The sequence below is a fragment of the Pelobates fuscus genome, chromosome 4 (genome assembly GCF_036172605.1).
Source record: "Pelobates fuscus isolate aPelFus1 chromosome 4, aPelFus1.pri, whole genome shotgun sequence".
Taxonomy (NCBI): Eukaryota; Metazoa; Chordata; class Amphibia; order Anura; family Pelobatidae; genus Pelobates; species Pelobates fuscus.
Genome location: NC_086320.1, coordinates 361,834,111 through 361,851,144, shown reverse-complemented (window position 1 = coordinate 361,851,144; position 17,034 = coordinate 361,834,111). Strand labels below are relative to the sequence as shown.

General features: G+C 40.8%; 1 protein-coding gene across 1 annotated transcript in view; it reads left to right on the top strand.

The window, feature by feature from the left end:
* Positions 1-17,034, top strand: part of LOC134609157 (cyclin-dependent kinase 6-like) — a 173,930-nt gene that overhangs the window by 130,819 nt on the left and 26,077 nt on the right. The window contains exon 5 of the mRNA XM_063452657.1: positions 11,635-11,744. Within this exon, the coding sequence (XP_063308727.1) occupies positions 11,635-11,744 (110 nt within the window). The remainder of the gene's footprint in view (positions 1-11,634; positions 11,745-17,034) is intronic.

Below are 17,034 nucleotides of genomic sequence, written 5' to 3'. Positions count from 1 at the left end.
TGCCATTATTTTCAAAAGTTGAAATCTAAATTTAGGACAATTGTTACAGCTTGGTTAGCTTAGCCTGAGTTTTTAATCACTACAATTTAGTATTTAAATCCCTTAGCTTGTTACATAAGCTCATATGTCACCATTAACTCTCTTCCCTAAATAGGCACGCATTTAATATTGTCGGTTTTAACTATCTTTCTCTCCCATTACTCCTAGGCTAGGTTTAGACTAATGAGCACCAAGTCTCTAAGATTCTCCTATTTGTGTCTAATTCAAAATAACTTTTTGTATATTTTTGTTTTTTTAACAAAGTGGTCAGGTAAAGCAGCGAGATAATACTAAGAAATGGTTTCTTTTATTTGGTAACATCCTCGACAAACAATACATACATTTTCCAAGAAGAAGTAAAACCTTTTGTTTGGTAACTGTTTTCATAGAAAAGGAAGGAAAAAAAAGCAACTAAAAATGCATAAATATGTGCTTACCGCACAGCTGTCAACCAACGGGACATATCATTTTCGAATATTTACTTTGCCAAGCAACATTTTATTTCTAAAGTTTTTATTTTATTTTCATGGTAACAATACAATGATTTTTTTTTAATTAGCCGTTGATGAGTTTGTTTTGGTTTTCTCTATAAACTGAATGTATTGCCTAAAATCAACTTCATATGCATTAGCAGACAGAAGCACAGCTCCTAGTATAGTATACTATAGAGTAAATCAACTTTTAGAAATAAATGTAATTTGCTTGAGTGCACTAGTATCCAATAATTAGGACACTAATTAGCATTAGAATAACTGTTTGACGTTGACCCATTACATGGATTTGGGACTAATCTTAAAAGGGCACTTCAAGCACCATAAACATTACAGCTTATTGTAGTGGTTATGGTGCAATTAGACATTGGGTTAATTCTCTCTTTGTAAAACCGTTATCAAGCAATTTGAGAGAAACCAGGTGATTCCTAGGCACTCAAAGCCCACCCCCTTGTCCTGATGATGTCATAATGAGAACATTCACTTCCTCGTTGTTCATAGAAAATATTTGTATGGCATATGTGTATGCTATTGGATGCTAAAGCCACTTAAAGAGAGGCATTGAACAGTGGTGTAAATTTACTCATCATAAAGTTACAGCACAGGTAGATGTCATACTAAAACAACTGGCACCTCAAAGCTAATTTTAGATACAATAATCATTTCATCACGTTTTGAAAGGAAGTGTATTTTTTTAAAATAAAATATATGTAAATAAAAAATTAGAAAATGCCATCCAAACCTTTATGGGACTCTCCAGTTCCAGGAAAACATATCCGTTTTCCTGGCACTGCAGGACCCTGCAATGCCCCCCTCCCTTCTACCCCCATCCCAAGTTGCTGAAGGTGTTAAAACCCCTTCAGTGACTTACCGGAGTCCAGCTCCGATGTCCCTCGGCGCTGGGTCAGGCTCCGCCCACGCTCCTCCCCGGCAACCACAGCCGGCGGAGGAAAACGTATGCGCATGCGCACGGACATAAGACCTCACCATAGGAAAGCATTATTCAATGCTTTCCTATAGGGATTCCAGCATAGACAGCCACTAGAGGAGGACTTATAAAAACTGCAGTAATTACACTTGCAGGGTTAAGGGTGGTGGGAGTTGGCACCCAGACCACTCCAATGGGCAGAAGTGGTCTGGGTGCCTGGAGTGTCCCTTTAGTATGTGACCGGATCCTTCAGAGATAAACATGCACCTTGTGTCGGACAGTGTATGAAAAACCGACAATCTCTTCTTCTGTGCAGGGAGTGAAGCAGAGAACACCATAGAGACTGTCTGTCTTTAAACACTGTCCGGCCCAAGGTGTATGTATATGGCTGAAGGATCCTGTCATATACTAAAGGTAGGGATGAGTATTTCTCTTTTATTTACATATACTTAATTTAACAAAAAATCTATTTTATTTCAGACCTTGATGAAAGCATTGTTGTATATGAAAAAAAAATTGAGGTGACAGTTGTCCTTTAAGGTTTCCTGCTAGAACTATAACTATATATATATATATATATATATATATATATATATATATATATATATATATATATATATATATATATATATATATGGCCAAGGTAAGAAAGGCTGAAAGACTATAATGTTTAAAAATGTAGTGGTGATAAATTTGAAGTATCCCTTTAAATTGCTTCCCACATTTTTATATGAACTATCTAATGAGAAAAATAGTTTTTACTTCAAAAGTTAAAAGTAACGTCCCCATTCCCATGTTGTTTTTATATTCTGTTTACTTATTCCCATATATTTTACAACTTTGGGTTTGTAAGGTCTAAAAAGCAACATTAAATGTATAAAACCACACTTCTGTATTTACCTCTATCCTAGAACTGAGCACCTCCATCTTAATTACCAGTAAGTCATTTTTAGAAGCTCTATCATTGGATATGGTATGTGGTGGTGGAGAAACAAAAAATTATATATGTTTAAAAGAGAATGGATTACCACATAAAAAAATTGTAAGCTCAAGTAGCACTAAGTTAGCACTAAAAAGAAAGTGTTGTTTTTCAAGTATATCTCTTATAATAGAATCTGTGATACGGTAGAATTGAATAATTGTGGAACCTTCTAAAACAATGCACTGCATTCTAAAATGGCATCCATTATTTTCCAATCTAGAACCTCTAAAGCCATGCAGTGCTTTCTAAATCGGCATCCATTCTTCTCCAATCTAGAACCTCTAAAGCCATGCAGTGCTTTCTAAATCGGCATCCATTCTTCTCCAATCTAGAACCTCTAAAGCCATGCAGTGCTTTCTAAATCGGCATCCATTCTTCTCCAATCTAGAACCTCTAAAGCCATGCAGTGCTTTCTAAATCGGCATCCATTATTTTCCAATCTAGAACCTCTAAAGCCATGCAGTGCTTTCTAAATCGGCATCCATTCTTCTCCAATCTAGAACCTCTAAAGCCATGCAGTGCTTTCTAAATCGGCATCCATTCTTCTCCAATCTAGAACCTCTAAAGCCATGCAGTGCTTTCTAAATCGGCATCCATTCTTCTCCAAACTAGAACCTCTAAAGCCATGCAGTGCTTTCTAAATCGGCATTCATTCTTCTCCAATCTAGAACCTCTAAAACCACGCACTGCATTTTAAATCGGCATCCATTATTTTCCAATCTAGAACCTCTAAAGCCATGCAGTGCTTTCTAAATCGGCATCCATTCTTCTCCAATCTAGAACCTCTAAAGCCATGCAGTGCTTTCTAAATCGGCATCCATTCTTCTCCAATCTAGAACCTCTAAAACCATGCGGTGCTTTCTAAATCGGCATCCATTCTTCTCCAATCTAGAACCTCTAAAGACATGCAGTGCTTTCTAAATCGGCATCCATTCATTTCCAATCTAGAACCTCTAAAACCATGCAGTGCTTTCTAAATCGGCATCCATTCTTCTCCAATCTAGAACCTCTAAAGCCACGCAGTGCTTTCTAAATCGGCATCCATTCATTTCCAATCTAGAACCTCTAAAGCCATGCAGTGCTTTCTAAATCGGCATCCATTTTTCTCCAATCTAGAACCTCTAAAGCCATGCAGTGCTTTCTAAATTGGCATCCATTTTTCCAATCTAGAACCTCTAAAGCCATGCAGTGCTTTCTAAATCGGCATCCATTCTTCTCCAATCTAGAACCTCTAAAGCCATGAAGTGCTTTCTAAATCGGCATCCATTCTTATCCAATCTAGAACCTCTAAAGCCATGCAGTGCTTTCTAAATCGGCATCCATTTTTCTCCAATCTAGAACCTCTAAAGCCATGCAGTGCTTTCTAAATCGGCATCCATTCTTCTCCAATCTTGAACCTCTAAAGCCATGAAGTGCTTTCTAAATCGGCATCCATTCTTATCCAATCTAGAACCTCTAAAGCCATGCAGTGCTTTCTAAATCGGCATCCATTTTTTCCAATCTAGAACCTCTAAAGCCATGCAGTGCTTTCTAAATCGGCATCCATTCTTCTCCAATCTAGAACCTCTAAAACCATGCAGTGCTTTCTAAATCGGCATCTGTAATAAGCGTTTAACTCGCAAGTTGGAATAAACTTGGAATTAATAATAACATTAATAACTAAACATAATAACTTAAAATAATAACTTAAAAACTGAGTGTAAAGTCAGAGTCCACACTCCTTGCTTTCGGCAATTCAATAATATTTATTAAGAGAAGCTAATTAAACAAATAAACAATACATATACATTTGAAATAGGCTAGTATATGTTGCTACTAAAAACTAATCATTGACTGAATGGAAAGTATGCTAAATTAACATAACAAAACAGGCATAGACACGTGATACAGTTACCACTCCATTGATCGTCAGCTGAGAGAGTAAGAGAGAGAGTGGGTGTGTATAGTGGGGAGAGGGGAGAGAGAGAGAAGGTGAGGAGGGTGAAGAGAGGTAATTCCAAAAGAGAGAGAAAATGTGCTATTCACAGGGCTTTAAACAGGTTAGCCCCTCCTTCTGCTGGACACACCTCCCTTAGTCAATCCCTTAGGATGTAACAGAACCAGAGTGCCTCCTGGGGGAAGGGGGATTGAATTGGAAGGGAATGGGGGAGGAGTTTATCAACAACCCAACTGATATTGCCTGGTGAAAGGCCATGTGCTTCACAGAGGACTCCATTATTGCCTAAGGGTAGAATGGGGGCTTGAATCCCTGTATTAGAACACAATAACACTTCATTGGCATACAGTTTGGCTGTTAATCACATCCCCCCACTTATTACAGCATCCATTCTTGCGCAACCTAGAACCTCTTTCTACACTTTCCGAGCCTTTCTTTATTCAGCAACCTCGGTAAATAACCATATCTTCAAAACTACTCTGTCTATAGCAGAATCAATTTACAGGGATTCATATTATATAATCATTATCCTTGTCAATTGTAAAAATATTTCAAGTATCATTCTTCAATAGTAGTTTAGTATGAACTAACAAAGTCTGGTATACACCTGCCATGGGACCTGACAAATAATATATGTCTGTTTTGGAACCAATAGGATAGGTATAAGAAAAATGTTTGGTTAATTTGTGTTTTAGAACTAATGCTAGTAATTGTATAGAACGGCAATTCCCCTGACTAGTGGTTCTCAAGGTTATTAGGAATTTCTTAAATATGTTCTATTGGGGAAACTGACAAAACATGGACCATTGGTTTGTCTCGAGCATTGGATTACTAATCTCTACAATAGGCACTGTTTCTCTTGTTTTCTATGGGGATAAAAAGGCTCATGTTTAGTGTTCTAGATCAAACATTAAATAGTGTAAAGCACTGGCAATTAATTTGGCAAAATTGATTACTAAATTTAGCCTTTAATGTCTGTTTAACCCAAGCACTGAAAGGTTCAGATCTTGTTGCGTTTGGGTTGATTTAGTGACGATATTAAAATGAATGGCATCCTTAGATATACAATTAGTTGCCTGCGTATTCTAAATGTATAACAATGGTACTTTGTTGTAAAACATTTATTGAACACTTCTCCGGTAAATATGTGCTATAAAAAGATTAAGATAATCAGTAATAACGTGTTTGCTGAGCACCAGTCAGTAGTTCTGTGCTGAGAACAGATTTTATGTATTCTTATCTACAAACCTGAAAGAATGCCGACAAATATTTGTTTGGTTTCCATGGTGAGAGGGAGGGGGATTGTAATTTTTTTATATTTAATATAACAGAGTGTATTGAACTATGTCACAGGGACATCAAGGGACAGAGATCAGTCTTTGGATATTCTGTTTATTGAATAGATCTGCACTCTGCCAAAAGACTGAGGTTTTCTAATAGCTCAATTGTTTCAGGCTAATTAAATGCAGATTGAACATTAAATAGTTTTTTCTCCATTATTGGTAAGGTTTAGATTACTAGAGCAGAACATTGTATATAACCCTCCGTGCAGAGCTCTGTGATGTTTTACTAATTACATACCAGCCTTCATTGTTGTCCCATAAAGCGGGAGTGCGGGACAGTGCCGGGAATCTCGTCACTCGCGCCGCCCAAAAGGCAGGTCAGATTGATGTAAATGCACGTCAGGCTGCGTGCCAACCCAGACTACTTTGTGTTAAGCATGCAGGGAGCGCTGTCTTAATGCTCTCTCCAGAGTGCTAGAGCCTAGAGTGTACCGCAAGTTCATTTAAAGATACGCTTAAACTAGCTTTTTTGAGCAGTTACTTTGTTTTAACAAAAGCAAGACATCAGGGGAAAATGGTGGGACTGGACCCTAAATTCAAGAGGTTTACTTACACCTTTAAAAAAAAAAAAAAAAAAAAAAAGATTTTAATATTTATTTGTGATTGCAGAAAAATAAAATTAAATGTTGAAATTCACCTTCACACTCTATCCTGCAACGGTGTGCTTTCATTGCTCTTGATCATTTTCTGTCATTGAACTCAGTATGTGACAGTTGTAAAAATTAAAGGAGCACTATAGGGTCAGGAACACAAACATGTATTCCTGACCCTGTAGGGTTAAAACCACCATCTAGCCACCCTGATCCCCTCATGCCTCCCTAAATATAGTAAATCTTACTTGTATTCAAGACTGCAGCTGCTTGCTTTGTCACTGTTTCCTTTAGACCTGCCCATTGCCTGCTGACATCAGCAGAAGTGGTAGCCTGATCCAATCACAGTTCTTCCCCATAGGATTGGCTGAGACTGACAAGGAGGCAGATCAGCGGCAGAGCCAGCATGATTCAAACACAGCCCTGGCCAATAAGCATCTCCTCATAGAGATGAATTGAATCAATGAAGCTCTATGAGGAAGGTTCAGTGTCTGCATGCAGAGGGAGGAGACACTGAATATTTGGATGCATTTTAGGCAGCCATGACCCAGGAAGGATCTCTAACAGCCATCTGAGGAGTGGCCAGTGAAGTTATCACTAGGCTGTAACGTAAACACTGCATTTTCTCTGAAAAGACAGTGTTTACAGCAAAAAGCCTGAAGGTAATGATTCTACTCACCAGAACAAATTCAATAAGCTGTAGTTGTTCTGGTGACTATAGTGTCCCTTTAAACAGTGTTTGTTTCCCCTCATCCAGTGCATTGCGGGATTTGACTTTGCCTGGACTAAACATGATTGAGATATAATTTCCTAAAAGTATTCATTTTAAACAAACGGAGCATCACATGGGAAAAAAGTTAACTTTTAACCTATACCTTAAAGGTATCGTTAATTTTCAATGTTTTATTCGGTAATTTAATTTCTAGAAAAGTCAAGGTTCCCTTTTAAGTTAGCTTCTACATTAATTAGCAAATCCACTCCAATGGTTTTTAACGGGTATTGGATATACATTTCAGAGTCTACTATGCTGCAATTCATACACACTCACTGCAGGGTGGTTTTTGTTTTGTTTGTTTTTGCAGGCATTCTACTAATTTTTGTATCTTTGTTCCTTCTTAAACAGACATGCTTAGCTCAGTTCTCTTTGTGGTAGTTTTATTTAAACATGTTTAAGGGAGAAGACACTGTTTGGTGCATTGTGGTTTGTTGCTTAAAATTATGGTGGTATCTGATGCCTCTCATGATAGACGTTCACTTTTTTTTTTTAATTTGAGATGTATAGCATGCATTACCAAGATATAAAATGTTTCAAAATAGATATTAACTGTGCACATTATGCAACAATTGCATGGTTTAATCACAGGGGTTTTTTTTGTTTGTTTTTTTGTTTTTTTTAAAGGAACACTCCAATGGAAAATGTTTTTTGACAATGTACTATATATACCTCCAGTAAAAACATACATGTACCGTATTTATCGGCGTATAACACGCACCGGCGTATAACACGCACCTCATTTTTAGAAAGAAATTCCAGGAAATTTTCCCCCCTCCCATAGTATTCCCCCCCCCTCATCCCATAGTATTCCCCCCTCATCCCATAGTATTCCCCCCTCATCCCATAGTGTTCCCCCCTCATCCCATAGTGTCCCCCCCTTTCCATAGTATTCCCCCCCTCCCATAGTATTCTCCCCCCCTCCCCTCCCATAGTATTCTCCCCCCTCCCCTCCCATAGTATTCTCCCCCTCCCCTGCCATAGTATTCTCCCCCCTCCCCTCCCATAGTATTCTCCCCCCTCCTCTCCCATAGTATTCTCCTCCTCCCCTCCCATAGTATTCTCCCCCCCTCCCCTCCCATAGTATTCTCCCCCCTCCCCTCCCATAGTATTCCCCCCCTCCCCTCCCATAGTATTCTCCCCCCCTCCCCTCCCATAGTATTCTCCCCCCTCCCCTCCCATAGTATTCTCCCCCCTCCCATAGTATTTTCCCCCTCCCCTCCCATAGTATTTTCCCCCTCCCCTCCCATAGTATTCTCCCCCTCCCCTCCCATAGTATTCTCCCCCTCCCCTCCCATAGTATTCTCCCCCCCTCCCATAGTGTACTTCCCCCCCTCCCCTCCCCTCCCATAGTGTACTTCCCCCCCCCTCCCCTCCCCTCCCATAGTGTACTTCCCTCTCCCCTCCCCTCCCCTCCCATAGTGTACTTCCCCCCCCCCCTCTCCCCTCCCCTCCCCTCCCATAGTGTACTTCCCCTCCCATAATTATTTACCTGTCCTGAAGCGTGGGCCGGCTTCACAGCTTGCACCGCGGTACAGGAACTTTAATTTCATGTTCCGGTTTCCGGCGGGACTGAAAGGAAGTGTGCACACTATTGTGCACACTTCCTTTCAGTCCCGCCGGAAACCGGAACATGAAATTAAAGTTCCTGTACCGCGGTGCAAGCTGTGAAGCCGGCCCACGCTTCAGGACAGGTAAGTAATATGGGATATCGGCGTATAACACGCACCCACGATTTTCCCCCTATTTTCAGGGGAAAAAAGTGCGTGTTATACGCCGATAAATACGGTATTTAATTATGCATTTTTGTTCATTAGGGTAAATCTAAAAACAGCGTGCGAAAGCTGCAGTTCTCTTGTCCGCAGCCTTTGCAAGCCTTCCCCTTCTGACCCCGCCCAGACTTTCTGTGTCTGTCCAATCACAGGCTTCCCAATGCAGCTCAGTGAGAAGTCTTTGCAAGGCTCCACTGAGCCAAACAACAAGGAAGTAACAGGACCGGTTGTATGTCAGCCAGGGGTGTGTAACAAGATACATTTATAAAAGTGCCAATTTCTATTGAAATCTGCACTTTTTCTAAAATTTGAAGAAGACACACGCAAGCTAAAGTGCTTAAGGCGTGCAAAGTGTCCCTTTAAATCTAACATCAAGACCAAATGCATTACTACTAATACATTTTGTTACCTGCCAAATCATCAGTTAACCTGTAAATTTTATAAAAAGTAAATAATCTGCAAAAGACAAAGTTGGACAACTTTGTGTTGACATTATAAAGCACAGCATTTTAGGAGCTAGCTTATAGGTTTTCAGGAGAAGCAGTTGTTCTGAAATAAGTAACTAACTAGCAATAGACGTACACCAATGGTAAGAGAGCCTTGGCTTTTGGGACTTTCTCAGAGTTGAGCAAAGATCATTTTATTTTCCAATATTTTTTATTAAAGGTTTTGTATTTTCGTTTCAAAGAAGCTTTATGCAGAACAATTACAGCAGTACAGTAAGGTAAAGAAGTAACGTATGAGACATGCATGTCTCACATAAAAACAACCAACAGTGTTATAGAGCTGAATACAATCGAGTGACATTGCTATTAAATCCATTAGAAGGCTGTAGTTAGAACAAGCAGAAATTGTCACCAGGTAGCCTTACTGGACGGGATGTAAAGCGTGATGCGTATTCCATCACTGTAATACAGGAAGGGATATAAGCTGTAATCGAGGTACGCAGGTCACATACGTAATCACTTGACCCTATATCGTGACATATAGTAATCAAATAGCCCTATAAGGTAGAGAAATGTTAATGAGCAGCTTGTGTAGGCTTAAATTTTAACTAGTCCTTTGTGCCGATGTTGGTGTGAAAGGATGGCGTCCCCTGTGGGATAGCGAACTGTGGAGCCTGCCCGAAATTTATCGTGTGTACAGGCTACTGTGGCGGATTAGCCACTGTTTATTGTGTTTTCATAAAGATGTGTATATACCTTTAAGAACCAAGTATATGTATGCTCTATAGGTTCCATGCGAACCATAGCGTTCGTATGCTGACGGCATGAAAAACCGCCAGCATTCATACAATTGTTTCACGAACAGTGAATTTCAACACTGTTCGTGAAACGAACAAACAACCGAAGGGAGACCACACACAGGAGGTCGTGTGGCTCCCATTAAGGATTGCAACATTGTTACAATCGGTAATTAGAGGGATTCAGGGTGGCCACCGTTCGGCCACCGACCACACGGCGGTCGGCCATCTTGGATCCTTTGTTAGCCCAGCGGTGTTTTGTTGTTGAGCGCCTGGAACTAAAATCGGCTACTGGACGGCACGAATACCGCTGGACTTCCAAGCCGTTCGGTAGCCCCGGTCCTTCAGTAAAGTGGTTCCCTAAAGTCATTCGGTAGTTTGAAGATAACTTGAATGTAATACTTGTTTCGTGCGGCGTTTGGTAGTTTATGCTGGGATCTGTGCGGTACTTTCACGAACTGTGCGCTCAGTCCCCAGCTATCTACCGAACGTCCATTTGTTTAAATGTGAGGAATATTCTAAAAGTTATGTATTTTAGTATAAAATGCCGGTTCTGCTGCACGGAGGGATAATCCACTTAACTGTATATTTTAGTGGGAGTATCCCTCTCGTCCAGCAGTGCCTGATGGGAGAAATGTGCAGAATGCCCCTGTTATGTCAGTATGGAAACCCCTTGCATGGGGACTTGCATAAATACTGGAACTGTGAATAAAGACCTCAGTTGACTCCCAGCCTATGTGTCGTCTAGTTCTTGGGAAGGAAGGATTCTTGCAACGCTACCGGGATTATTGTCTTCAAGGCACCATTTATTTGCCTGGATTATTCTATGTTGTTCCTGTTACCCAGCGGAGATACTGTGGATTATACTACCTCTCCGCTACAGCTACTTACGACATAGTGAAGCCCTAGATGTATGTGTGTTCGAATCCTATCATATGTATCGGAGGGTCAACCCTACAGGGCTTTGGAGATCCAAGAACCGGGATATTGTCCCAGATCTTGTGTTAGAGGTACCGCATACTTCTCAAGTGTCTCTGTTTAGGTGGGGCAGTTCCTATTTGGGCCAAACATCTCTGTCCCTCTTTTCTGTCCTAATGCTTCATGTTGTCTGATTGTTTAACCATGCTCCACAGCAATAATACTCACATTAGTGTGTTTTTAAACCAGGGGTGCCCAAAAGGTAGATGCCTACATGTAGAACTACAAATCCCATGATGAATTTAGAATGTCTGTAGAATGATGAAGCATCCTGGAAGTGGTAGTTTTAGAACATCTGGGGGACATCTTTTTGGGCAACTGTTTACAAACTATGTGATAAGAAATCAGACTGTGTAAGCAAGATACACTGTTCTTGTTCTAAAATTCATTAAAGTTACATAAATTGCAACTATAATGAATTTATTGCTACCTGCATCATTGTATGTCCACAGTCTCTTATTCTGCATATTGCATGTTTTGATATAACATACTGTTTGATCTTGCCCAGCTCTGATCATCGTGCTTGTTGTTATGGCTAATCAGTTCCTCATATTTTGCAGGTTGTCACCTTGTGGTACAGAGCCCCCGAAGTCTTACTCCAGTCGAGTTACGCCACGCCTGTGGATCTCTGGAGCGTGGGATGCATATTTGCAGAAATGTTTCGTCGAAAGTAAGAATTATATTCTCATATTTTCTCAAAATCAATTGTTATGGAAATTAAATAAGTACCTTGTTAATTTCAGATTGACCATTCATCAGTAGGTAAAATGAAGATGTTTACATCAGTTATTCTATGGACCATCTGTGGTTAACCTCTGGATCCTTGATGTTTCTAAACTACATTTCCCATATTTTCTAGCCAGCCTTTAGGTTTCCTTTATCTGAAAGCAATGATCCCCGTGTTGGCATTATTAAAGTGTTCTTAATTTCCCAAATTACTCTGTCAGCATTTTCTCAGTCCAAGTATTTCTTCATATGAGTACACCGGCCAAAAGTAACCGATGCAGAAATAGAAAATACATGGTTTGTATATAGACTATGCTGCTAAAAATGTCATGATGAGAATAAATATTGTAGTCTAATAATTTGTATATTGTAAGCTCACAAGCTTTCCAGCTAAACACTTTGTATAAAATGGCTTGCATGGCTAGATCGCAGATCAAGGGCAGGACCCTCTCCTCTTGTATTGGTCTATGTATATCATATTGTCTTGTGTCCAACTATACATCACTGCAGAATTTGAGACAAACTCAATGAAAAACACAGAAAATCCCAATGACATACATGCTCACTCGCATGCACACAAGCTAGCTACAGACAAACTCATTGGCGTACACATACAAGGTCACTACTGACAAAGTCTTTGACACGCCAGAACAAGCTCACTATACAGACATGCACACTGACTGACACACACACACACACACACAAAAGCTAGCTAGTTGGAGATGTGGGGTGTTGATTTAAAAAAAAAAAAACCTGGCAAGAAAGATTTAACTGTACATACAGGTAACTAATATCAGTACCTGGTTGCCCTAGCTCTGATGAGGACCTGTCGGGACCCTTGGACAATTATTGTGAGCCTTAACAGCATGAAGCTTTAGCAATGCAACTTTAAAAAAGTTTAACACAGATTGTAAGGGTGACACAGGGGACAACAGACACCGTAGTCATTTCAGTGAGATGAAACAGTTACACTGCCTACAGTGTCCTTTCAGGGACTGCATTCAATCTATTACAGCCCTGAAGTCACTACATTTGTGGCACACTTAGAGGTGGCTTGAGGTACACTGGATGAGTGTCGCTATCGTAGAACAATGGAAAAGCTAGGGAGAGAGCAATTTACAGTCCATTTGTAAAGATGCAGAGGGACAAAATTCAGATAGAATTTGGATAGAAAACTCTATCTCTGCAGAGTGCAAACCAAAGGTAGAGGAAAGGATGATGAAAATGGGACATTTTGGGCTAAATTAGTTTTGGCTTGCTTTGCAATACAGAAGAAATATAAACATGTTAAAAAAAATGTAAGCTGGGGGCGGGGCCTGACCGCAGAGCCGAGTGGTTGACAACCTCAAGAGCTCCGGCACAAATACGCAAAAAAAGCCACTTTTCCCGTCCAAAACGGAGACTAATCGGGTCAAAAGACCCAGCAATATACAGGGAACATCAAGCGGAGTGCAATGCTACCCATCAAGCGGCGAAACGAGCAATATATACCGGACAAGCGACGGAGGCCTACCCGACAGGTGGGAGCGGGAGAGGCGGCCGCTCTCCCCCCGCCACGGGTGAGGACTTTGGTGTGGAAGGGTCCCAGTTCCCCCCCCTCTGGACCGGTGGGGGTCATCCCGGTCCACCAGCATATGGCGAGCACCCACCTCTGGGACGCAAGTCAGCGCCACACCACACAGACTGGCCCACGAGGCCCAGCCAAGATGGCCGACGGTGGAGCTACTGACCTGAAGCAGCAAACTACTGAGGAATGGGCAACGGCTTTCAAGGCTAAATTTGAAGCTGTCTGCCTGCGCTTCTGGGAACGATTGGAGGCAAGGCACTCACATCCCAGACCGATGCCTTCTTCACCGACAAAGAATCATAGCGCACCCCCTAAAAAGCAGCCGGGACGCCCAAGCACAGCGCTGCCGATGCGGAGGAGAGTGCAGGGCGCTGGGACTCAGCAGACGAAGCGACGAAAGGGTATTACCCGCACGAAGCGGCCTGTTGGAGGCCATGCAAAGGCACCCCGGCCGCCTACGGGAAGCTCCGACGGACCGCCCACCACCCTCCAGGGCCACAGATGCCCACAACCAACATGGCACCATAATCAAAACGGAAGCCCAAAGCCATCTCCCGCTCACTGCTCCGCCAAGACAAGCCTGAAGGGCAGAGGCGAACTGACAACCGGCACACACCCAGCCAATAACAAACCTGCGTTACAGCCCAGATCAGGGACGACACTGGTGACCAGTGCCTACATGCACAAGCCTCCACACCGATGGCAGATCTCTCAGACAGCGTTGTGGGACTTTGCAACTCACCTCCCAAGGTCTCTGCACCTCCCGTTGTTAAACCCACGGCAGCGTGACCGCATTCCTCCCCGCAGACTGGGCATCGGATGAAAGGGAGGTAAGACCCGGTCTGCCTGATGGCCAGCTCCGGTGATGAAATCGACGTAGACGACCCGGAAAAACCCACTTAACCTGACGGACAAATGTAACAAGCCAACACCCATGGACATAGTCCTTCTCATAACTTGGACTAAAGTTTTTTTTTCTCTAAGCTGACACTGCTAGCCAACATATACCATAACTACCCAGAGATGCTGCAAAATTTGCCATAGACTACCTCTCATTATTATTTGTTTGGCTCAGAGCCAGGTAGTTTAAACTTACCTATGCGATTTTATAATCTCCATTATGTCCACCTATCGTTAAAGTGCAGCTGACTAGCAGGTTACCCAGCAGCCAAATAGCCTACCCGTAATAGCCTGCGCCAATTAATAGCTTTCTGGTACAACATTTATAGCACTGTTCCAAGTAATGTCTCAAAATTGTTCTAACGATGTTAGCAAACCACCCTCACGCACACGCATGTAGTCCCTTAATTCAATTGTTGTGTTCTGCACCCATAAACCATTTAAGCCATACATGTATACCACTACCACCAATCACTATAAGCATAAAACATGTAAAGCCGGTACCTAACGGAACCAAAACGTGCAGAAGTTTGCATAGTTATCCATAGTGATGACGCATCAGCGCGCCACACGCGTTTACTCTGTAAAATTTACGTTGAATAACCGAATGTTTAAGCTACTTAAAATCCTAGAATGTCATTTCCTGCAATTCTCTACCACATAAAAAATGTGCAATGTGTTATCAAGCCATGCTTTCTTACAACGCTGTTTATTGTTATATCGAGTGCTCATGCTGTTGGAACATGGCACACGCCTCTGTAACTGCTTTTTCCTTTTGCACACAAAAATAAAGAATTATAAAAAAAAAAAAAAAAAAAATGTAAGCTGTATGTTATTAGAGATTAAACGGTTTAGGTGGCGTTTTTCTTTTGCTTGTTATTTACACAAATGATTTTCCAGTGTAAAAACTTAGTTTTGCCTGCCGTCCAGTGTGTATTTCAAGAAAATATGCAATGTGTGCTTTAATGACTGTTTCTGTAACATATCAAATCAGTGTTATAGAAGCTTCATTCAACTTTCATGATTTAAGTGTTTTTTTACTGGCTCTATTTAAAGTAGAGTCAGAGGCGTGGTGGTATATCATAGTGATGCATCCAATTAATTTGAAGGAGACAGAGATCAATTTAATTTTAAATTAATTTAATGCATCACTACGATGTATATGCTTCTGACTCTAGCTAAAATTCTTTACACAAATTCCCAATATTCAATGGAACATAGCATGATTGTCCTCTGTCTCCCTTACTTTCTAAATCACTATAGATTCCTGGAACGTGTTTTGCTATGTATCACAGCATTTAAAGTCATTGGTCCATTCAATTCAAGTCTTGCACCTTACACATATCAGGTGATCTGATCCTTCGTTGATTAATACTCTTTTCACAAAGCCTGATAGTCTGAAAAGTTATCTTCAGGGAAACTTGTCCACACTTTCCACTTTAGCAGCTGTACTCATTTAAAGGGAAAGCTTGTTAAAATTACAATAATTTTGGTGCAGTAACTCCCCCGGGTTTTGTCAAACCCTTATAATGTGGTTTGACCATAACAAACACGAAAACAGAGGGGTTCCAAACTCAAGGGCCTCCCTTTCTGCTTTAGACCTAGTGATGCTGTAAATTCAGGTGTAAAACCGTTGCAACTGTATCATTGTAACCCTTTCACATATTTTGCCTAAATAATTAATACAGTATCAGTAGCAGTGGGTGAAATTTGCCAAGAACCTTTTTTTCCAGTACCCCTTGTAATCGGTTTGCAAATTTTACATGTGTGTTCCCATGTCATGGGTTATGCCTCTGCTTTATATGCTAAATATAAGATTAATAATAACCACATCGAATGTTTTTCATTAAATCATGTAGAGTGAAACAAATTGAACTGTCCCTATCTGTTGATTAAGCACATGGGGGAGTTACGACATCCTATCGCACTAGATGGCTTACATTTCAGTTCATGTAGTACGTTTTTTCCTGTCCAGACAGATGTTTTCGCAAGCAACAACAGCTTCTTGATTGATGGCCGTTGTAAAAAGCAGTAACAGTATTAATCTGTGGTTGGATTTTACTGTTACAATGAGTCCCGGGCAAGTCAGCTGTGGTTTTCATTCCAGCTTCCTTTCATGCCAAACATCCAGTTGGGGACTGAAGAGTGTGGTAACAGAAACAGTTTTCTTGAAAAAAAAAAAAAACTGAAAGTCTTCAATGATAAGGAAACGAGCTTCTGCTTTTTGTTCTGTTGTGTCTATTGTAAAGATAAAAAAATTAATTAATGACCCCTACTATTCGGTTGCTGGCACCTCTTGAATATAATAGTTAGAAGATATCTGTTACCAGTTAATTGGGGTTAGTAAACCGTTCTTTAAGAGAATCGAGACTGGATTCCTGGAATCTAAAACTGAATGCATCTTCCGGGAACCCAGTAAGACACCCTTTCATTACAAACAGCAGTGGTAATTAACATTTTCTGTTTATATACAACTTCAGATGCTTCTCTTCCAGATTCTACCATTTTGAGACATGTTGCATTTAGTTTATGCTCAATTCTATCATTTAATGATCTCCGAGAGGGTATTCTTTTTAAAATACTTCAACTTTTTTATTTAGGTATTGTCTAGCTTTCACTGGTTGGTCAGTGTTTAAGGGCTTGAAAGAAAAGCATAATAGTTCTGGTTTACTGCTGGCAGGTGATGCCTAGAAAGGTGTATGCACAAAATTATGAAAGACTTTCCCAAACCCTGAAGTCTGAGGGAGCGGCATGGTCAAAATGTTCT